Genomic DNA, 23982 nt, shown 5'->3' with positions numbered 1-23982 from the left:
AAACGAGGGCAGTCTAATTCTTTATGGTAAATTACTAAACCCAGTGGCAGAGTTTGTGCGTGCATGCACAACATTATGATGAGAAAAAGGTAAAAAAGAAAGAAAAGTAGCTTAACTACCTTACTTTTTCCCCTGGTGAGTTACAGCATAAATGATAAGCCTATGTGCAGCTTTTGGTATATTAATAAAATATCTTGGCATGCCATGGGGCTTTACAGTACTACATACTACATCATTCTGACAGTAGTTTGCCTTGCCATTTCTGGAGGTTAGTTGGATAAGTACACATATTTTGAAATCGGTTTGTAAGATGTTGACATACTGTGTAAACATAACCATGAACTTCATGTTTTAGACATCAATATTAAATAACATGTATTTTATATTTATGTAATAGTAAATACATTTATATGATACATATAACATATACAATATTTTATACATGGTTAATAATAAAACTTTAGTCCAAAAACTACTTATGCCAATTCCCCCCTTACAAAGTAAATAAATGGCAAAATTGTCAAAACTACTTTGCATTCTAAAGTTAAAAAACAAACTGTTTCTGTATTATATTTTAAACCAACTTTACAGTGAAAACCTTATTGCAATAAAATAAGAAAAAAGTATTTATGATAGCACAAGCACTGAGAGATGAGGGCACATTTCCTGCCAGCCAAGAAATGTGTTTTATATGAAAGGAGGCTTGTTCTGTTCTGCTCTGCGCGCGGACTGGATTGCGCAACAGGCCAAGGTGGATTGGTCGTGTGTTTGCCAAGCTCCCAGAGAAGCTCCCAACCTCCTTTAAATTCGGACTACCAGTCCCCTTTGAGCAAGAGATGATATATTGCTTCTATTAAAACTGAGAGCCACGGCAATGTCGGATTCAAGCACTGATGAGAGTTTTCCAAACCTCACTGCGTTTCTACAGACTGATTCGTATATAGGACAATATGAGGGAGAACTGCGCAGAAGGTAAGCACACCTTAATCAAATGCTGCAAATGCTCACTTGGTTTTATTCTCCATTTTAATAATTTACTCTGTGTTTTTCTTTTTTATCAACATAATAATTTAGATAACTGTAATTTCATACTGTAGTGTTCTTCAGTATGTGCGTCATTCAGGTGGAGCTTGCGGGTCTATGCTAATCCAATCAGAAAGCTGCGTGTTCGGCCCGACGTATCACGCCCTCTAATAAAGAAATCTAAGTTGTCTGCGTTTATCTATTAATGCTGCCACGTCTATAAGCTCCACATATCAATTAATTAAAGTATTATAAGATTTTAAGTGGATAGTTCACCAAAAGTAAAGTTTGTCATTTACTTGCTCTCATTTAATTCTAGACCTGAACAGAACTTAGTCAGGGTAGGTGTAATTTTTGACAAGAATGAAAAGCAGGCTGTGTGGGATAGAAGTACATCAGTGTGTTAAATGGATTGTACTGTAGTTTAATGGCATACCATGCTAATAAAAACAAGAAACAATCACATAATTTTTAATCACAGTACTGGTTATAAAGGTATTGTATATAGTATTGGTTTTAATGGAAAATGGAATTGTTAATAGTTGGTGGTTTTTAATGTTTGTAATAATGGTTGCTATTTTTCAGCAGAGTACCGACTGTTCAGCTAATAGAACTTTAAAAAAGTCTTTCAGTTGGGAAAATCAGATGTAATTTAAGAACTTTTATACCATTGTTAAGAACCGTAAGTCACAGCCTTGTTTTCATCCATGTGAAATTCAATAATGCACATACCATGATTAAGGTCTGTTGTCATGTTTTGCTGATACTGCATTACTAAATTACCCTTTTTGGATGAGGTATTCCTGTTATTGTTATTCTGTACCTGTTATTCCTTGCTTATTAAGAGCCAAAATGTTGTGAAATTGTGTAACTTTGGCTTTCCTGAATAGACTATCCTTCACCTTAGAATCCTCATGGCACCACCTCATTGTCTCCTCTCGGTTCCATAATAATTTTGGATTGATGTAGTAGCATTTGCCATATTCGGTGAGCATGAGCAGCTTTACTGTGACAGTCATGAATTCCAGACTTTTTTGATTATTAATGTTCATATAGAACTCATAGTGGAAGATATGGGACTGTCAGCTAGTCCAGCAGACAGAGAAAGCAGCTAATTGGCCAGAGCTTGTGAAAACAGGGTGAGATGGCACACAGAGAGACAGCGTCTGAGCTTGGCAGGTTTCCCCTATACCACCAGCCAGTCGTCATACCTTGTTAAAATTCACTTTAATGTCTAGAGCCTCTCAGACAGACACACACACACTAGCACTCGTGCAGGCTTAGGCACATGCACCTGAGACTGGGATGGTTTTTGTGGGGCTGGGAGACAGAAAGTGAAAATTAAGTCAGGCATTGTCAGCAGAATATTGTCCCGGGGGGGTTCAGTTCATGATGACAATTTGACAGTAAACTTTCTTAGAAAAGAATACTTGTGTGAAGTATGTAAATGAACTTTGCGGTTCAAAATATCCATATCCTCACTCAAAATTTAACTTTTTTTTTTGCTACAGCTTCCTGGTTTATGGATGAATGTTTTTTTTTTTTTTCTTTTCTTTTTTTTTTTAAGATGGTTTATCTTATTGTTAGTTGCCTCATTGGTCATGTGTGCATTTATCTTAAAGGTGCCATGTGCAAAAATCGAGGTAAAAATATCCAAAAAATGACCTACACGCATCAAAAGAATGAGAAGAAATAAGGGCGATGATGTCATAAAAAAAGTCAAGTTATAGTGCTGCAGAGATATCAACCTTAATTAGCATTAGCATTACTAGCCACGGCCCGACAGGTGTCGTAATACCAGTTTCGGCCATGGGAGGCGGTATGCGGGCAACATAACCACCAGCCAACCTGCAATACACGAATAACTCGCACGGCTTGTGGGCGTACTTGAACCTGATGTCAATCGTGTGGAAAGTACAGCCCACTACTTCATTTCAGTTCAGGGAAGAGAGCGGAAGGATGGCTGAATCCCTTTTTTTCGGGAAGTTATAACATAGAAATGTATCGAAGGCTGTTCGATAAACGTGCTAATGTTAGCGATGGCTAACCGTAGCTGCGTTTGATAATTTGCTAGCTATAACTTACCCACAGATCTGATCCGGTTTTCACCAGTTATCTACCAAAGCCCATCTCTACCAAGCTGATGCTAAAATGTAACATTACCTAAGAAGCTTGAAATGTCTTCGATGATAAATCACCAAATGCTGTAAACATACAGAGAGTCCCATCAGCCCTATTGACCTCTTAACGTTGATAAAAAAAAAACACTGATTGATCGATATTATGTATGAGGAATACATTTTGGTCATTTGTAGCCTACTGTATCTTTCAACAGTGTTCTTTTTTTTTTTTTTACTATAGTAGAGATGATCGGTTCAAGAGTGCTAGGGATCTGCCGTGTAACATTTACAAGTGCCAAAACGGTATTGTTTGAATTGCGTCATAAAATTGACAGAATCTGATATTTATTAATATCATAACTAACCTGCTCTGTCTAGTCTGTTGGTCCTCTTTGCTTCGTGGTTTTTCTGTGCGTGAGAAAATTGATGTGTGGCGTGAAAGCGTGTGAAAAGAGTCAATTGTGTGTGTATCACGGTGAATGCTTGAGAGCTGGCAGCTCTGGTTACGTTGGTTGGCGCTAGCTTGGTCAACATCAGCTGTCTGATGTTGACCAATGATGTTGACAGAATGCTGTCTGTCAAATTAATTTAATTCAAATAATGTGTATATACAACTCAAAATGTAATATGAACAAAACGAATATGAACATATTCACTGGTAAAGGTGAAGGGGAGTAGCTTGAAGATGTCATGTTTCAAAATCACTTGAAATCACCCAACGTTCCTCTGGAGGCAAAACGTCCTCTTAGGCTTCGGCTATGGCTCTAGGGTTGTTGTGAAGGTAGGGGCGGAGCATAGAGACTATGCCGTTTCTCGTTTGTTACTCTAGAGTAGACCAATTCACTTTATCGAGGCATACTGTCCCCATCTGGTATGGTATGTGGAGTGTGACTTAATTTTTTTGCCAGACATGACACATGGCACCTTTAATGGTGATTATTACATTTGTATATAATAATCATTTCATGTGACAAGTTGTGCAAGCAGGTTGCTATCATGTGATGTGAGAATGAGTCAATATGAGAAGAAATAAATGTCAAATAACATTTTAAATCTGTGGGGAAAATAGTTAAAATTAAAGTGGGGAAAAGGGAAAATTAATGCATACTTATGTAGTGTAAAAATAATAAACAGGAAATTAGTTTTTCAATTTGAGTAAAAAAAAAAAAAAAAAGCTCTGGCTCTGAATTCCAAAGAAAGTTTTGTTGTTATCATATATATATATTCCCCGGGCGCCGCAGCATAAATGGCTGCCCACTGCTCCGGGTGTGTTTTCACAGTGTGTGTGTGTGTTCACTGCTCTGTGTGTGTGCACTTTGGATGGGTTAAATGCAGAGCACAAATTCTGAGTATGGGTCACCATACTTGGCTGAATGTCACGTCACGTCACTTTCTTTTTTTTCTTTTCTTTCATATAGAAATATATATATATATATATATATATATATATATATATATATATATATATATATATACTGTATTTTTATTTTTTATTTATTTATTTATTTATTTTTTTTATTTTACATAGCTGCAGCCATATGTCAGTGGATGTGCATCAGTAGCAGAGATGTTTTTGTATGCATTTTATTTTGTGTAGCACTGGAATGGAAAGCAGACTGTGGATGAGAGCTGTGCGGGAGAAAACACTTCTGCTCTATAACAGGATTTGCCACTGATGACAACCGCATCGAACACACAGCAACACATTAAAAACTTCAAATTCCAGTGTGACATCGCCACTCATTATATCACGCCCAGCTGCTCTTGTTTGAATGAAAAGGCTCTGAGCCTTTTAAGGATCCTGACCATGCTTTCTGTATGCAACACCTACAAAGATCAAGTAAAAATTGTAATGAAAACCATTAGAATTAACAACAATTTTTACTGTCTGAAGGATTGACAGCCACTTCCCTGCTATGGAAGTTTTTTTTTTTTTTTTTTTTTCTGCTGAGGACCAGTTCGAGGTGCTGCAGATGACGCTTCTACCCTAGTGTGAGTCATTACATCCTGATATCTCTCTCTTTCAGCCCTGTGTGCAATGCCGTATTTATTGCTTCAGAAATGAATCAGTTTGATTGATTGCCTTCATCACTGATAATGGCCCCTTTCCTCTTGGGAGCCAGAGATGAAGCTGTTGGCACTTTTAAAGAGCCTGTCGGTCATAATATTCACTGTACATAAAGTAGCGAGTTAAAAGATGGTGTAGCGGCATCATTATACGTATACTCAAAGTTACATTTTATTCATTAGCCAGGTCTGAATCCACCTCTGACGTTTGTACAAAATTGATCCAGAATTCCATTTGTTAGGGGCCAACCTTGTAATTGTGCACCCCACCCACCCCTTTTCCTTTCATAAGTAAACATGTCATACCACCTTTGCCTTCTGCCAACAGAGAACAACCACTAATTTTTTTGCTGCCTCATTTATTCTTGCCTTCTTAATATTCCCTTTCTCAGACAATGTTTTTGATAAGGTTCATTTCTATTCAGAATGGTGCACCCAGGGGACTGGATAAACGCAGAGCTTAAATGGGGTGGGAAACAAAAACCAAAAGTAATGTTATTTAGAGTATAAGATTTGAATAAGATGGCATACACCAATTAAGCCCATTCTGGTGCTGCGACACTCGCAAGGAATGCATAAACGGGTTTCTTCCTGAACTCCTGTGCGCATGCAAAACTTTTTTTTTTTTTTTCATTAAACTTCAAAACGTGCAGTCAGGCATTCTGCGGGTGCACGCGGGGACTCCGAATTGGTTATGAGGTGATCTCCGTCTGTGATATTTATGAGCAGCTCTTGGTTTGTAGGCAATGGTAGTTCTGTCAAGCCACGCACACGGTTTTTCTCCCTCTGGTGAAACACATTTGTGTAATGCAGGTGGTGGTTGTTTATCTGTGAGCTTATTCGTCATTTTACAGGCTCTATATTTCAAATGTTCTGAAAGATTGATTAAAACAAGGTGGGTTTGTGTGTTAGCATGTTGCATTGTTTATAGGGAGGGCTGTAGGGGTGATTCCAGAGCCTCACACATCTAGAGGGGTCAACAAAAATTACAGTAGGGTTCATGTATTATACATAAATAATGATACCACAAACCTTGCTTTGTGTAAGCGTTATATTAGTTTTAATGATATACCAAGAGTCGCACAAACATAAATAACATATGGAAGCCTATTTCTGTAAAAAAGTAAAAGTAAATTGCATTTACACTTTAAGATATCTTCAGATTTGCAACTTGAGATTTAAATATTGCAGTTACAAGAATGAAAGGTGCATTGCAAGATCTAAATTCGAAATGATTGTCAACTCACTTATTATTAATGTCATTCTGTAATGGGAACTAATTGTAGTTCTATATGATCCTTTAGAGGCTTGAGCTGTCCTCATTCATTGCATTTGCTTGGAGAGAGCAGTACTTTATTCCAGTTTTCTTTTCGTATTCCAAAGACAAATAAGAAAGAACATAGTCATACAGGTTTATAACAACATGAGATCGATTTTCTTTTCTGGAACCAAACTTTATTAACATGCAGTAGAGCAATGTGATTTGGAAAACCACTGTGGTGGATTCATGGGTGAGGGATGACAGAGACAGTTGGAACCCACAGCAATTTTTGGACTCGAGATCCTTGCTTAAGGGCTCACAACACTGGTCAGGGATAGACACTGTATGAAGCCAGCAGCCCTTCAGTAGTATGCTGGCATTCACCAGTATGCCGCTTCACACCAATAATCAAGTCATGGATGCTAAGCTCTCTCACACTGCACTACACCATTATTATTCATGAGCTTATTTTCCCGTTGTCTTTGCGGTGCCTTTAAGAAGCCCCAGGTAAAGATTCACCTGGACCATTTCACTGTTTGCTGAAATAAATAGCATTTGGTCATAAGATAATAAATTGGCAAACGATTTTGTATCATCAGCTTCCTGCAGTTACATCCTGATTGGCAGCTGTTTAATCCCTCTTGGACATTTCAAGGGGTGATTGTTTTTGCTTTAGCATTATAGAAGTCTAGAAGACACTGAGTGAAGGTACTTGGTTCTTTTTATTTTATTTTATTTTATTTTTTATTTTTTGTTTATTGTAGTCTGTTATTAAAAGAACAGTTCACTGAGAAAAAATTAGCATTACATCACTCGCTTAAGAATGGAACTTCTACAGTGAATGGCTGCAGAGAATGAGAGTTAAAACAGCTGATAATAAATCCATTGTTATGATGTTTTAACTTCAAAAAGTTGATTCTGGACAAAATATGAGTCCATAATAACACTTCCTCCAGTGGAAAAGTCCATACCCTATTGTCCTCCCATATTAAAATTCACAGACATATTTCTTTAGAACTGTTTAGTTCTTTTTTTTTTTCATTTATTCATTTTTTGGGTAAATTGTGCTTGATCTGATGTTTCTTTGCCGATTCAGACTTGATAACTTTTTCAATATTACAGAAGGAGGACTCATATTTTGGCCTGAAGCAACAGTTTGAAGTAAAAAATTTCTTTAAAAAATTGTTATTTCAAACACTCAGCTTTTTGCTTTACAAGATGTTAATTTATGGACTGGTGTCATGAGGGTTATTTATGGATTGTTATGATGTTTTCATCAGCTGTTTGGACTCTCCTTCTCACTTTAGAATATCAACTGGTGAGAAAGTGATGTAATGCTTATTTTCCATAAACTGAGAAGAAATTAAATGGAGAAAAAGTCTGACTTCTTACAAACTGACTCATAATAAAGGAAAGGTTTTTCCAGCTTTTTAGATCATACCATATTAATTTTACACCTTATACTTGTTTGTTTGGCTCATTTATTTTCTTAATTTTACAAAAGAAATGAACTCTCATCTCCCACATGAACACCCCAGATCAATGCATCTGGAGCATGTGTGCTAACCACTAAACCACAACTCAAGTAAGAGTTTTAATTCCAAGGTGTATCACCTTTAAAAAAAGAACCTGAGTATTTTTTAAAAGACACAGTCAATACTGGCTGAGTCAGGCAAAGGCTTAGTCCCTGATGGCAAATCCAGAAGACAAAAACAGGACTTGTGTCCACATCCTTCTTCTTTAATTGGTTAAATTAACGGTTAAGATGTGGTTTGTGTCAGCAGAAGCTCAGCAAGAAGTTTCTTGTCCTCTCTTTCTCTGGCTTTCTCATTCATAATAGTGTGCTTCTTTAACTTTTTTTTCTTGTTTGTTGTATTCTTTGCTGGAAATGGCATTTTGAATGTTTTTAGAAATTATTTCATTACTAGCATTTTATGTATATGGAGAAAGCAAAATTAAATAGTATTTTCATGTTGTTGTTGTTTTTTTAGCCTATTTCAACATTTGCAGTTTGATTAAAAATTACGTGCAGTAAAAAAAATCCGATTATGAAGTTATTTTTAAAAAAAAATTATTTTTAAAATATTTAAGATATGTTATATTTTCCTTGTTTTTTTTTTCTCGCTTATCTAATACGTTGTTCTTACTGTTGTCTCTCCTTGGTAAATAATGGTGCTAAATGTTGAATATTATGATCATTAAAAAATGTTGGTATGATAGAAACGCTTTCATATTTTGGACATCTGTAATTTGTGTGAAAAAAAAAGAAATAGTTTATGGTTATTTCTATTCATTAAATAATCCTGGGGAAGAAATGGATCATGGTTTCCACAAAAATATTAAGCAGCACAAATGTCAAAATTAATAACAAGGGGAAATGAATTGAACATTAAATCAGCATATTAGACTGATTTTAGCATATTAGACTAGGCTTTAGTACCCATTATAATCAGTGATGCTGTCTTCACTGGATACGGTGCGGCACGACAACACAACACATTTTTGATTGTAAACTGCTGCTTCGTTCTATTTATAATGTACTAAAGAAAAAGTTGCTTTGTCATGTGACGTCTCCAGCATTGACAGATTTTAGCTGTTGCGGCACAACACAACAATTGTCGCGACCGGTGAAGACACGGTGTTATTAAGCATAAGAGCCTCAAAACAATTTGAAATCTTACCAACAATCTGAATAATTAGAAATGCATACTAAACAGCTTTCAAGCCAGAGTAACAAAAAGTAAAACAAAATGGTAGTCTTAACAAAGTACTCTGAAGTCAAATAAACATCTGATACAAAAACTACGCTACTTTTACCACTTAGCTCACCATCCCACACTGCAGATATTAAACCATCAGCACTTCCTGTTTCTCTGGAGTCCCCCTTTACCTCGTTCCACTCCAAAGCTTAACTGCGCTTTTGAGTTTGGGTTTTGACGCCTCTGGGTGTACGCAAGAGAGCCTCTAAAGCAGTGAAAGACCCTCTGTGACACTTTTATGGTCGTGCAGGGATGCCAGGGGCAGAAATGGGAGGTGTTTGCTGCTGTGTGTTTTCATCCGCGTGTAAGTGAGCCATTCGTGCGAAAAACGCTGTGTCATGATGAGTCAGCTCACCCCGGGGCTGTTAGCGTAGAAGATGAGACATGTGTGAGTGCCCTCGCTCCTCTAACAATCTCTCTCGAGCTCCCCATGCTCATCCACCAACGCGTCCCCCCTCAAAGAGCGCAGCGATTCACCAAAACGTGCTTTCAAGAGGACAAGATCGAGTGGACGAGTGTAGCCTCTTTTAAAACTGACCGGAGGTGCAGCACGCACCACTTTGTGGCCGCTCCTGGTCGCCTTGAATCATTGTTATTACAGAATGGGAGAAAGCTTGTTATTATATCCGCGATGGCAGGCTGTGGCGTTTCCTGCATTCCCTCCCTCTCTTCGGTGCCTCCAGCAGGGCGAGCTAAGCACTGATTCTTTCAGAGCTCAAGTCCGTTTGACCACCGGACTGAGTAAGCGACGGCCTGCTGAAAGATTTGTTCAGGGGGTGATTAAGTTGCTCCATCTGCTCCACGGGGGTCATATTTTTCCCTTTCGTACATCCAGCCGTGCTGATAGACGTCTGAAAAAAGCCTTGTGGATCTCAGTGTGTGGCCCATCAGAGCTAACTCAAGGCTTAAGGCATTGAAATAACCAAAGCTCAATTTTTTTTTTTCTTTTTTTTTTTCTTGCAGGTTTGTGGAATATTCATTCTACATCTTTTAGCAGCTTCTTCCATAAACTTCAGGTTTTTTGTTCGATACAGTTGAGAAAATCTTTGAAAGTAGTTTTGCTTATCATCTGACAAGCTGTGACTTTAAATCTGTGTCTGGGCTGTTAACTGTCAAAACAGTAATCGGTCGAGCGGTTTGGTCATTTGTGTTTATCTGGGAATCATCAGGAAGAGATTCTGCCTGTTTTTCCCTTCGTCTGTCCATCTGTTCGCTCTCTCCCCATCTCTCTCGCTTTCTCTCTATGTGATTAAGAGCAGCGTTTGAGAGGCCACTTGACGGCACCCATCACCCTGTTGTTCCTCAAGTTTTAATGAGCACTTTAAACTCCCAGAGGAACCCAAATGAGCGGTTCCCATCGGTAATTATTCCTAACACTGCCATGAATATGCACGCAGAAGTCCCAGCTGGGCCCAACACTCTTTACATTCAAACACCAGCTAAAGTCTTGCATGATTTTACCTCAGTTATACACCATTTCTAATGGATGGGCAAGCATGGCAAATGGCAAACAGAGCCAATATGTTCACTAATCATCCTTTTCTAGTATTTTTATTTTTATTTGTCTTCTCTACATTCTGGCAGTAGGACAGGCCATATTAGGCATCTTATGATTATTACGTAATTGGTTGATCATTAAAAAAAATATATATATATACATACATGATGCTGCATAGACAGCAACAGAACTGACACGTTCACAGCCCATAAAGGTAGTAAGGAAATTGTTCAAATAGTCCATGTGACATCAGTGGTTCTGTATACAGACGATGAACTAAGAGAGAAGGGCGTTCTATATCAGAACTCTGGCTTCTGCATCAGCTCTCGGATTTCATCAAAAAAAATAAATAATTTGAGTTCCCAAGAAGTGTGGTATGACATGATGGTAAGTAATTTATTACAGAATTGTAAGTGTTTGGGTGAACTTTCCCTTGAAGACGCAGATCCCTGCTCATTTCTCAGTGTGAACAGTGTTTTGCTTAAAGGGGGGTTGAAATGCTCGTTTTCACTCAATATCCTGTTAATCTTGAGTACCTATAGAGTAGTACTGCATCCTTCATAACTCCAAAAAGTCTTTATTTTTTATCATATTTATAAGAGAAAGATAGTCTGTACCGATTTTTCCCAGAAAAACACGAGCGCCTAGAGGCGTGACGTGTGGGCGGAGCTAAAGAATCACGAGCATCAGTAGGATTTTGCATTGAGAGCGTTTGGAAGCTGACACAGATCCAGAGGCTGAAATTTAACAAGAGCAGCATCAGCAAAGGCGTCTCTATGTGGTATGTACTGAAACTCTATATATTTGCTTAGCGGTTTTGGAAAAGGACTAAGTTCCACTTTATGTCGTCTTTTTTTTTTTTTTTTTTTTTTTTTTTTTAAGCTGTAACGTTACATGTGGAAAGTGCAATTTGATGACAACATAGCATGTTGTTTACTGGATGTGCTTACGCGCCGATAGCTAAGTTAACAACACAGAGATATTTGAAGCAGTTTTACTCACCGCCTGCGGTTCCAACACACGATCGTGACCCTTTTTCGTTGGGACTGCATTATCCTTAAGAAATAAACAATGTGCAAATCCAGCGTCAAACTGGGGCTTGTTTGTAAAACAAGCATCTTCGAAATGCAGGGAACAAACAAAAACACTTGCACAACTCCGTTGATGCTCTGTAAAAATAAACTCCATCCACTGGTCCCTTAATGCTGTTTCTCTTTTGGTAATCTGTGCAGGGTTGTCTTGCCCTGGCAACCAAAAACACACTTGTTTTGTGACTTTTCGAGACGCTCTCGCTCTGATCAGTGAATGCCTGTTGTGCTCTCAGTGCTCTGCTATACGGGAGCGCGCGCTCTTCCGGCAGAAGTGCCCTTAGGACCCATATAAGGAAATTCCACTCCATCTAACGTCACACAGAGCCATACTCGAAAAAAACTTTCCGAAACTTGTGACAAACCTGAAGAGGTTTTTTTGGAACAAAAATACTCCTTCAAACGTACAACTTAATTTTTGAAACTTTGTCCATGTTTAGCATGGGAATCCAACTCTTTAACAGTGTAAAAAACTCAGTTTGCATGAAATAGCATTTCACCCCTCCTTTAAGAAAAAAAAAAGGCAGAATACTTAAAAATATGTCAAGTTACAAATGAGATTTCCTCAGCAGGCTGATGTTTTGTTTTCCTGAGTATTTCACACATTTCATGCAGACTTTAAAATATGGTACGTTTTAACAAATCAGTTTAATTCAGCGGGTTTAATTTATTCAACATTTACTCTTTTCACTTTAAAATTGTGAACACATGTCCACACACTCTGAATTTTACCCACTTTCTAGACTGTCATCACTAATTTACGTCAGATCAAATTTTTCATGTCTTTTTGGTGAAAGCAGTAAGATTAAAGGAACAGAAGAGTGAGGAATTCCTTTGAAAAGCCTTTCTAAAGGTTACAAATTCTTTTTTAATCACTGTGTGTTGGCGAGTGTGTTTCACACGACAAACTTTGTTGAAAAGAGCCGTGTGTGTATTTCTGCTCCTGTGACTCATTAGCCAGATCTTCTGCGCAAAATAACATTCAAATAAAAGTTGTTATTTTTTTTTCTGTAATGCAAAGCTGACAGAGAAAGTTGAATATGAGTGATCTTTTTGTGTGAACTGAAGAGAACAACTGTCTGAACTCTGGTTCGTGGAAGGGAGAGATATGAAGCTTGGGTCCGTAATGTCTTTCATTTGTATGTTCTCTTTGTATATTTCTGTCCCTCTCTCTATCTCTGTCGTGACTTCAGATACAAGCGGTTTTCCGAGCGTCTGGCACAGCTGGAGGAGGCAGAAGGGGCCTTTGATTACTTCACACTGAGCTACCAGTCGTTCGGAATTCAGCGGCGATCCGACAACAGTCTGGTCCTTAGGGAATGGGCACCGGGAGCGGAGGCCGTCTTCCTGACTGGGGATTTCAGTAAGTGTCAACATTTAGAGAGGTCTGTTGGTTACATCCAGACACAGACCCTTACTAATAGACAGATTTATGAAGCAAAGTACAAGAGGTTTATTGTTTCCAAAGAAACATGTTTCATTTTAGGCCGCTATTGCTTGAAATTCTCTTCGCGTTTGCAGGGTGAGGAATCTGAGTTTACATTGAGTGATTTTTTAAGCTGTAATGATGTGTGTTGCCAATTGTGTGCTTGTCTGGATTGTTTACAAGTAGTCTGACAGTATTGTTCTTTTAGAGACAGAGAGGACGAGAGAGTTGGACTGATTTTCTGTTGTTAAGTTTTACTCCATTAAAAGCCGATTTGGAGTCTGTTAGAAGCAGGGTTCAAGATAAGGCTCAATTCCTTCTAATCTTGAAGTAACAGGAACACATCCTGCAGTTTGCGTTGTCCCGACTGCCAAGCTTCACCACTGTGTCTGAAAATTAAACTGATGCCCTGGTGGTAAAGTGTGACAGAGATCGATTGATTGGCAAAACGTTGACAATTTTCATCCAAGCTTTGTTTACATATGGAAGAAAGTCCTTGGTCATATGCAAACTAGTCACAATTATACTTTAACATCACTGGTCAATTAAGGTCACAAAGGCATTAGTATTAACGATATTGAAAACAGTTGCTACTTTATACAAGCATGATTTTTTTTGTGAATTCTTTAAAAAACTTTACTGTCCCTTTTGACTGATTTAATGTATCCGTGTTAAATCAAAGTATTCTTTTCATAAAAAAAGAAGAAGAAAAAACATTCCCCAAAGACCACTGCATCCCTAGATCTCACTGTCATTTTTACAGCGCTAACACCTAAAAGAGGCTCATTATTGGCTGACACATGAACCGTGCTATCAGCGAACACAATTCATTTTTAGTGAATTTCACTCTCAGTGTTCATGTCTTTTCCAACTTCATGTCCAGATGGTTGGTCACATACGTGCATTAAGCATGAAACGTGCATGAGACAACTTTGATGTGATGTTCAAAGCTTTCTGCTTCAGTGCTACTTGAATAACTGTCAGGCAGAGAGAAGAAAAGACAGAATGTGTAGCAAGAGGGAACAACAAAAAAGAAATATTGTGTAAAAAAAAGATCAATGATTGAATGTGAAATATGTAATCTAACCAGAATGATGAAGCCAGTTAGTAGCTGAATTAAATTATACAGATCATGTTGTGGTATTACACCAAAAATGTTAAAATTATTGCTAATAGGCTACTTTTTTTTTTTTTTTTATTAACAAGTCATGTAGTGGTTATTTTCGTAGCTACAAGTAAATGTATTTATTTATTGTAGCGCACATATTTCAGGTCACGCCATGTGATTGACTTTATGATTAGGAAAACATTTACATTTTGTGTTATTATTATTTAACTTTGTTTTTTTTCAATTACTTTTTAGTTTAGTTTTAGTTATTTAAAACCAATTATATTTATCCGATTCTTTCTAAATGTTGTAGTAATTTATTATTTCACTTCGTTTTAACCATTGTTTGTAGTTTAGTGTCATTTTAGTTTTCTTTTTTTAATGAAAATGCTTTTCATAAATATTCTTTTTGTTTTTTTTGTTTTATAATAACTCCTATTTGATCCAGCTTCTACAAACAGCAACCCAAGACAAACTCCACTCTGAGGGAGCACTGCTAGCATTTTGGCGGGATTCATGCTTTTTGCCATAATATTTTATTCTCTTTTTGGTTAGAGCCTCTTTCTTTAGCGTTTGTGTTTCCTTCACCTTTCTCTTGTGCCTCTGTTCCTCACAAACAAAGCATCTCAACGTATCCTTCACGCTCTGCCTCAGTGCTCAGTTGTTTCCTCCGAGAGAGTAGTTGTTGCTGGAAACTTTAAGTTGAAGTTGTTGTTTTTCTATCCTTTTTTTTTTTTTCCTCTAAGCCGACGTCTGTTTTGACCCATTGCTGTCGTTGTGTCTCAGAGTGAAGCTCTTAGCTGTCAAACGCAGGAGTGGGAACATCTGATACCTGTTCTGAGCTCACGGATCACATATTCTGTCAGTGGAGTCAGCCTGCAGTCCCTGTGTAGAGTCGACCAATAGGAAAGGGACCACTTTGTGTCAGTTCGTGTTGTCAGGAAGAGATCTTAAAGTTCCTGTTTAAAAACTGTGTCTGCTCTCCTGTCTGGTCCTTCCCTCCAACCTTCTCACCTCCTTTGGCAGACGGAAAGGTGTGACAGTGTCTTCAATAAAAGAGAAAGCCAGAAAACACGTTCCCTGCTTCTGCACACACGCATAAATCATAAGGACACATGTACCGAGACCATTCAGGGTGTGCTGGGTATATGCAACAAAAAAAATATATAGTGAGATTTCAAGGATTAATTGCCCCAAAAGTGAATATTTTATTGTATGTACAGTATTTACCCTCATGTTGTTCTAAACCCAAAAAGTAAATCATAAATGCTGGCAGCCAAATAGATGAGAGAAGTAGTGATGTTCAATTTGTGAATGAATCATTCTTTTGAGTCTAATCTATTCATTGAATTGTTTGATGTTCACAAAACCAGTCACGTTGACTCATTTGGACTCATTCAGTTTACTGACTCAGTGAATTATGACTTAAAGTTAATTATCTTATACCTGGTTCACAAAACTGGCCAGTTGCCGTGATTTTGGCAAGTAAGACAAGTTCAAGGATCAACATCTTTTGTTGATCTTGGATCAACATAACTGTCTAAAAATATAGACTTATTCCAATCTCTAACCCTAGCCATAATTTATTCCTAAAATCAGTTTTAGATGATAGCTGATTAACAAACGTGTACCTTGATTGTAAGCCTACAGATATTTCCTGAAAAGTTATCCCTCAATTCTGATTGATTGATTGATTGATTGATTGATTGATTGATTGATTGATTGATTGATTAATTGATTAATAGGAATGTTGTTCCAGGATCAACAAGCAAATGTCTGCTTTATTGTCAATTCTTCCACATGTACAGTACATACATACAGAGAATCAAAATTGCGTTACTCTCAGACCCCCGGTGCATACTGATAACATTAACAGTAGAGCCTAAAATGACATATGATAAAATTAAAAATAACGTTAAATAAAGCAGTGCAAGGCACATGGCATCATGTTAACAATACAAAAGAACCAAAATCAGTCCTTTATGGGAAGTGTAAATGTCTCATATTCTGTAAAACTTTGGTATGATGTAAAAAAATATATATATTGGAGTTTGTTACTTTATTTGATTAGTGTTAATTTAATATATTAAACTGGATAAATTGTTACACCTTTTATATTTTGTGTGGTGTCTTGATTTACTTTTGATAAAAACAAATGTATGTTCGTTTGGCATTTCATTTATTGTATACCCTTTAAATTCACTTATTGAAAGAACAGCAGCAGCAGCAACAGTATGGTGTAACATTTATTTGAAACATGTATTTGGTACTTGCCACCACTGATGCAGTTCAACTCACTAAGAGAATCTCGGTCTGTTTGTCTCTTTTGGTTTACAAAACTTGTCTGAATGATTCATTTACAAATCAAACTGACCATTTCTCAAGTTCAACTCACCGTCTAAATTGATTCTGAATTGATTGATTTATGAATCTGACTGATTCGGCTTTCCAGAGTTGAACTCAAATCTGTTTTACGACTTCAGATGACCAGGAATATTTTATGATAATCAAATGGTCCTTTTGTCCCCATTCAATGCAATTGCATAAAAAAGAGCAACCAGCACAGTTTTCATTTTCGGGTGAGCTGTCCCTTTAAGACATCATTATACTGAAAAGCAAAAGGCTTACATATGAGTACTTTTTAATTTTATACAGATGATTGCAAAAATAGCATCTTCCGGCTCAGTTATTGCTAGCTATACTAATCTGTGTTTGATGATCTGACTCTCAGTGGTTCAAACACCAGTGGGCCACGTCCCAATGTGCTCCTCTTACTCCTCTCTCCCAAAACTGCTCATATCTCAGCCTTGGTACCTAATCGGAAGTCCTCAAGGAATGGGAGTGCAACTAGAAAAATGCACCAGATGTCTTATTGCAAAGCAGTCAAACTGCCTCTGGCCAACTTCAGACTTCTTCTAATTGAGAGTTGTGCTGTGATCCGCAGGCCGTGTGGGAAAACAGAGTCCTGGGAGTGTGACCTGTGAAAACTCCCAACTCCAGTTTTCTATGTACATATCTATACTTCATGTCTGTATGTTCACAAACATGAAGCTTATTCCTGGGGCCCCACTTATGCTGTTTCATCAATTATTGATTATAGCTGTGAGACATGATGCATATTGGTGCAGATCCTCCCTCAAAGTCTTCTCTTAATACACTGCTTACACGCCTTGAAGAGAATATCGATCTCAAAGCCTAAAGCACCTTTTAAAATGATAATTGATGATAAGGAGTGAATGATTAGCTAGTTCATGGTTCTTCTCTTAGTGTTGTCTTTGTATCGCAGCAGCTTCCTCATTAAGCTGGTTTTATTGACTTATTCCTGATCGATAGTTTGGCAGTCCTTTGGTCAGATTAGCACTTTGAAAGTGAAATAGTTTTCCTTTTTTATTAAGAATAAACTGTGTAGATGGTTAAAGAGAACTGGTTATATAGTTATGTTTTACATGATTTTTCTTTTGGATATGATATTATTTAGTTGCAGAACATCTTTGCATGAAAGCTGGATTCCATCACTGAAACAAAACAAATTAAAAAGTTATTCAAGACTTCACATCTCACTTTTTTTTTTTTCATAATAAAATGTGATTTTTTTTTTTTTTTTTTAGCTAATTATCACTCATAGTAATCTGATTAATAATTCCGCTTTACATTGTACAATTATATTGTACAGTTTCAAATTTGTAATTGTATCATTCTATTTTACACATTTTCCTCTCATTTCAAAATTGTGTCTGTACTGTATTTATTTATTTTGAAAACCATATTTCCCATGTTACAAAAACAGGATTCTTCCATCTAAGAAACATTGCCAAGCTACGAAATATGTTACCTCTTTCTGATGCAGAAAAGCTAGACTCTAGACTCTAGACTGGACTATTGGTGGTTGTCCTGCATCTTCAATAAACAAGCTACATGTAGTCCAAAACGCAGAGGCTAGAGTTCTTACCAGAGGTGCGTTTCCCAAAACCATAGTTGCTAACTAAGTTAGTAACTTTGTTGGTTGCAATGCAATTTCCCAGCTAACATGTTAGCAACTATGGTTTTGGGAAATGCACCCCAGGTCAGGAAAATATGAGCACTGGCTACCTATTAAGTTCTGTATCAATTACAAATTATTATTACTTACCTATAAGGCCCTAAATGGTTTAGCTCTTGTGTACCTAACTAGCCTTCTACCACGTTACAATCCATCAAGCTCCCTAAGGTCTCAAAACGCTGGACTTTTGGTAGTTCCTAGGATAGTAAAGTCCACTAAAGGAGGCATAGCTTTTTCGCATTTGGCTCCCAAACTCTGGAATAGCCTTCCTGATAATGTTTGGGGTTCAGACACACTCTCTCTGTCTAAATCTAGATTAAAAACACATCTCTTTCACCAAGCATTCGAATAATACATCTCATAATTTGTGACTGCAGTTGTATGTGATCAAATGCGCATGCTTATTCTTTAGCTTGGGTTAAACTAATTAATTTTACTTTGTTGGAAAAGCAGCTTCGCTAATGATGTCTCTATTTGTTTCTCTGTTTTGCCACAGGATTTACATCTCATGGTAACTAGGATTTACACATACACACACACACACACACACATATATATATATATATATATATATATATATATATATATATATATATATATATATATATCTGTGGAGGTATTGTGCTATCATTTGGGAATACCTCAGTATTTTGATATGTTCCGTGACATTGAACAATTGTCTTACCATGGTAATTATAAAATAACCCAAGGCCCCTCAAAGAATACCATGGTAGTACTATGGTTATAGTAAAAATAAAAAAATAAAAATAAAAATTCACTTTGCTCAGTAAATACATATGTAAACTGAGAAGACTGCTTTAAAAAACACACACGCATAGTTCAGATGTACTCCATCATCGATGTCTGGAATATATGTGTGTGTGTGTGTGTGTTTGCTATGAATGTGTACACGCCTCTCTTGGAGTTAGTGAATTCATACTGTCGGGTGAAAAGGGCACATTGTTCCCTCTGGGGAAAGAAGCTGTTTACTAGAATTCTAGATCGCAGCAAAATGTTGTCTCTCTTCTCGCTGTGACACTACTTATATCCGTATGACCAGCGGCCGCTCTCCTCCCTGACCATCCCCCACCTATATCACATCCTCCCCTTTTCTATTTATCCCTCTGCCTTTTTGTAATTATCTCTCTCTGAGACCCAGAGGCGGTGTCATAGGAAATCCCAACTTCCAATTTGGCGTGAGATTGCATTTTGACATGGCTCATATTATATGGTTTCAATTTCACAGTAGGAATGAGAGGTTTGAAAGAGAGGGAGAGAGAAATTTGGGTCTGGGGGAGCCGGTCTTGATCTGTGTCGGGGGGCTGCAGGTGGGTAGACATATTGCACTGGCACTGGTCTTTTATTGATTGATTTATTTATATTCGCTTTCTGCTCTCCATTAGAGTATGTAATGTGAAAAGAGATACACAGAGGCGTACAGGGCAGAACGACAGAAATTATTCACAACAAATCAGAGTCTTTTTTTCTCTGCTTTGAGAGGGGGTCACACAGTCTTGCGTGGCTTTTTTCCCAGAAACTGAATGAACAGTCTGAGGGAGTCTGTAAAGTCAGCTGCTGTATGGCGCTCTGCATTTTCACTACACTCTGCCTCTACATTTATTCAGCTGTTAAAGCCATGGATGAATGGAGCTGGTTTTAAGGGCTATGTAAATACACTTCGCTGTGCAAAAGTATGAAGATTCTCCGACAGACTCTGAAACTGTGCTCTAAAATGTATTTCTCTCTCTCTCTCTCTCTCTCTCTCTCTCTCTCTCTCTCTCTCTCTAAGCACTATAAGTTATTTTTAAAGTAATAGTTGACACAAAAATTTTAATTGGTGCAAGCTGTTAGTAAATCTGGCCCTAAAACTCAGAAACTCATAGGAAATTGTACACATGACATGACAATATAAACATCTGTGAACAATTGAAATATTTAATATTTACCTATTACAGTTCCAGACGCCATGTCTGAACATTTATCTGACTTTAATTTTGTAAGTCTGGGCTGTATCATGTGACATTTCAATCATTTGATATGTTAAATTTATTATGGTCTCCCGTGCTTGAAGTGGTTGTTCGTCAAAAGGTCAGAGTTGTCTGATTAGGAAATGTCCTATTTTATATAACAGTTCTTTCTAGTCCATGAATCTGACTGGGTGAAAGGAGTGCAATATTCTGGTGATAACAGAGCTCCAAAAAATGTGCTTCTATGTTTTCAGAGACGTGAGCTCAAAGGCGTCAGCGGGCGTTCAGTGCTCATGAATCCACTAAGAGCAGCCTCACCTCCGCCAGTTCTTCTGTAATTTTGTTGCTGGCTCTGATGTCTCTATAGTGGTTAAAGATGAGATATAATTTGTTTTGGGTAAATCTAATGGGCAGCCTTTGGTCTCTAATCAATTATTTTTTTCACAGCAAATAGTTTTGGCTAAGTGCAAAATCTGTTTTATGTATCGTTAATGCTGTATAAGAGCAAATTGTCTAGCAACTTTTAAGATGGCTGTTGTTGTTTATTAAATATCATTATTCAATAAATAACATATAGGTATAATATACTATACAACGTATAGTATAATATTTAATTATAGTATTTAGTATTGAAAAACGGTGTGTGTGTGTGTGTGTGTGTGTGTGTGTGTGTGATGACGATTAAAGTTACATTCTTTTGCAGCCAAAAAAATCCCCCTTAGTAAATGAAAGGATTGTACGACAAAGATATATCTTTACTCAGCAGACAAAGAAACTGTTTTATTGTGAATTTGAGATTAATCTGAAGAATTATTGCTGTATCAGATTGCCGGTTAATCACACTCACGAAGTCCATCTCTCTCACACAATACTCTACTCTAAATAATACAGTGAGCTTCTATTACAATAATACAATATTATTTCAATGAAGCAACTCAATGATATAAAGCCATATTGCACTGTTAGGAGTGTCATATTGCTAATACATAACACTAAATAATTTTTATCAATTTAGCAGAAAGACATCCTGAAATCTTCATTTTGAAAAAAAAATCTCCCTTTCTTGGGCCTCTTTAAGAGGTGCTATGAGTTTCCCAAAAGTGTCTTGGAAATTCAGTAAACTAATACACTGTACATGTTAACACTTTAGTATAGGGACAAATTCTCACTATTAACTAGTTTCTTAATAGCATGCCTTTTATTAACGTGATGGCTGTTTATTAGTTCTTATAAAGCACATGTTCTGCATGAATATATTCAACATACCTAATCTTACCCAACACCTAAACGTAACAATTACCTTACAATTAATAAGCAGCAAATTAGGAGTTTATTGAGGAAAAAGTCGTAGTTGATGGTTTGTTAAAAACAAGTCAAGAATTGGACCTTAAAATAAAGTGTGACCTACTAAATAAAGTAAGAAAAAGAGTAATTGAAAAGAGCATGTAAGAGTAGTCACAGAAAGACTGGCAATCACTTTGAGGGGCTACAGAGTTCAAGAACAGAGTAAATGTTCACGAGTCAAACATATCAAGAGCTCTTCATAACACCTGTATAAAAGGATGCCACAAAAGAAGCCACTCAAAAGAGCCATGTGGAAATATGCCTGTAGTTTGCTTCTAGAGTGACCCGGGCACAAACTGGATAGTCATGCTATTGATATTATAAATTTGTGTGTGTGTCATACAAAGGTAAGCAATTATGAATAATTCAATATGTTTATCTTCAGATTCCTGGGAAAAAGAGTCACACCCTTTCACGAAGAAAGAATATGGAAAATGGGAACTATACCTCTCTCCAAAAGTGGACAAATCTCCTGCCATCAAGCACCTGACCAAACTCAAGGTACTAAATACATCACACCATGGCATTGAATATGCAGTTTATTTCACTATAAACATCTAAAGTGCATCTCAAAAGCTATTGGCAGGTCATTAAAGGTCCCGTTACTACGCGCTTTTTTGAAGCTTTGATTGTGTTTACAGTGTGCAATATAACATGTATTCAAGTTTCGCGTGTAAAAAAACAGTATTTTTCACACAATTCACCTGTGTATACTGCTGTTTTCACTGTCACAAAAACGGGCTGATGACTTCCTTGTTCTATGAAGCCTCTCCTTCAGAAATACGTAACGGGTTCTGATTGGGCCAGTGGTACCCGTGTTGTGATTCGACAGCAGCTGAGAGCAGGCTGCCCTCACGCGATTGGGCTAGAACGCACGTGCTGGAGATGAATTTATAGTCACAGGAGCGTTTTTACTGACGAGATGCGCATGAAAACCACATTCGTTTTTTTGCACAGCCCTAACATCTAGTTAACAAAGCTAAACAGCGTTGCCCTTTGTGTAATAAGTTACAGAAACTGTTAAACGCACCAACTTAAATAATAAAATACACTTACACTAGTTGTGGTCCATAAACAACGCCTTCTCCAGACAAAGAGGGAACTGCTCCATCTTTCAAGAATAATCTCTGTGCAAATCCGGCGTTAAACTGATTGAGATTGAGAAAGTTGTCCTCAGCAAAATGAGCTGCACATAGTTTTACATGTGCATTATAATTTTCGGGAACCGAGTTAAACATAAATTGTAACCATTAATCTCAAAGTACAGCGTCCTGGGAAGCCCAAACAAAGATAGTTGGACTCAGAGATGAAAAAAAAACAGCGTTTCAACAACATGGCAACAAACACAAACAGCTCTTCCTTCTTCTCCATCGGAGCACAACAAGGCCACGCCCCCCTGTTTGTGAATTCATGTGGGCGGTGGTTAGTCAAAAAAACTCTTTTAGTGACGTTATTACTACAGGAACTAGAGGGATGTCGTCCAAACGGGTTGTTTTTTGTAGGCGAATTCTGTTAAATCAAATATCTCGCTTGGCATTGAACTTTGAGCTTTAGAATTTTACAGATATTATTTATACTCTAACAACAACATTACACACTAACTAAAGATTAAAACATGGAATCACGAAGAAGGGGACATTTAATGGGATTTGAAAGCTGTCCTATGGGCCACAGTTTTCCGCTTCACAACTTGTGAGATATCATTTGGATTAGTGAAAGGTTGTAAATCTCTTCAACCTGATTAGGAGCTGTTAGCTGCTCTGCTAAAGCAGAACAGGATCTTGGCTCTCTCTGTCCCAGAAGGCCGGTGGTCATTGGCAGGTCTGGGTGGCATTTGTGGGGCAAAGCTGCTTGACTTGGCTCTTAGGGTTAATCTGGGGTAGATGGGAAGAGGGAGCAGATGGGAACATTGAGTGCCCAACAAGTTCCTATTTGCCAGAGATGGCGGGGGTACACATGTCCAGCACAGTTTGCCGCAGTGCCGTGTTATGGGTTTTGACTCCGCCGGACACCGGAGGTTGATCGGATCACATTAGTGCTGCTACAGCTAAGCTCAGATCAACTACAGTTCATTTCCATTCATTTTCACTATATATATATATATATATATATATATATATATATATATATATATATATATATATATATATATATATATATATATATATATATATATATATATAGATATAGATATATTTAACATATTGAAGTTAAAGATTTTTTTAGGAGGGGATTTTAGATACGTTCTTTATCACTCCATAAATCAGAAAATACTGTAAAAA

The 23982-nt window shown here is 37.3% G+C and overlaps 1 protein-coding gene across 1 annotated transcript in view; it reads left to right on the top strand.

The window, feature by feature from the left end:
* The first annotated feature begins 762 nt into the window (after positions 1–762).
* Positions 763–23982, top strand: part of gbe1a (glucan (1,4-alpha-), branching enzyme 1a) — a 118674-nt gene continuing 95454 nt past the window's right edge. Inside the window, exons 1-3 of the mRNA XM_026273678.1 lie at positions 763–972; positions 13010–13179; positions 22086–22201. Coding sequence (XP_026129463.1) covers positions 875–972; positions 13010–13179; positions 22086–22201 — 384 coding nt within the window. The 5' untranslated portion in view covers positions 763–874. The remainder of the gene's footprint in view (positions 973–13009; positions 13180–22085; positions 22202–23982) is intronic.

The sequence above is a fragment of the Carassius auratus genome, chromosome 10 (genome assembly GCF_003368295.1).
Source record: "Carassius auratus strain Wakin chromosome 10, ASM336829v1, whole genome shotgun sequence".
In the NCBI taxonomy this organism is placed as follows: Eukaryota; Metazoa; Chordata; class Actinopteri; order Cypriniformes; family Cyprinidae; genus Carassius; species Carassius auratus.
Note: the sequence above shows the minus strand (reverse complement) of the source record. Positions and strands in the feature narration are given on the sequence as shown.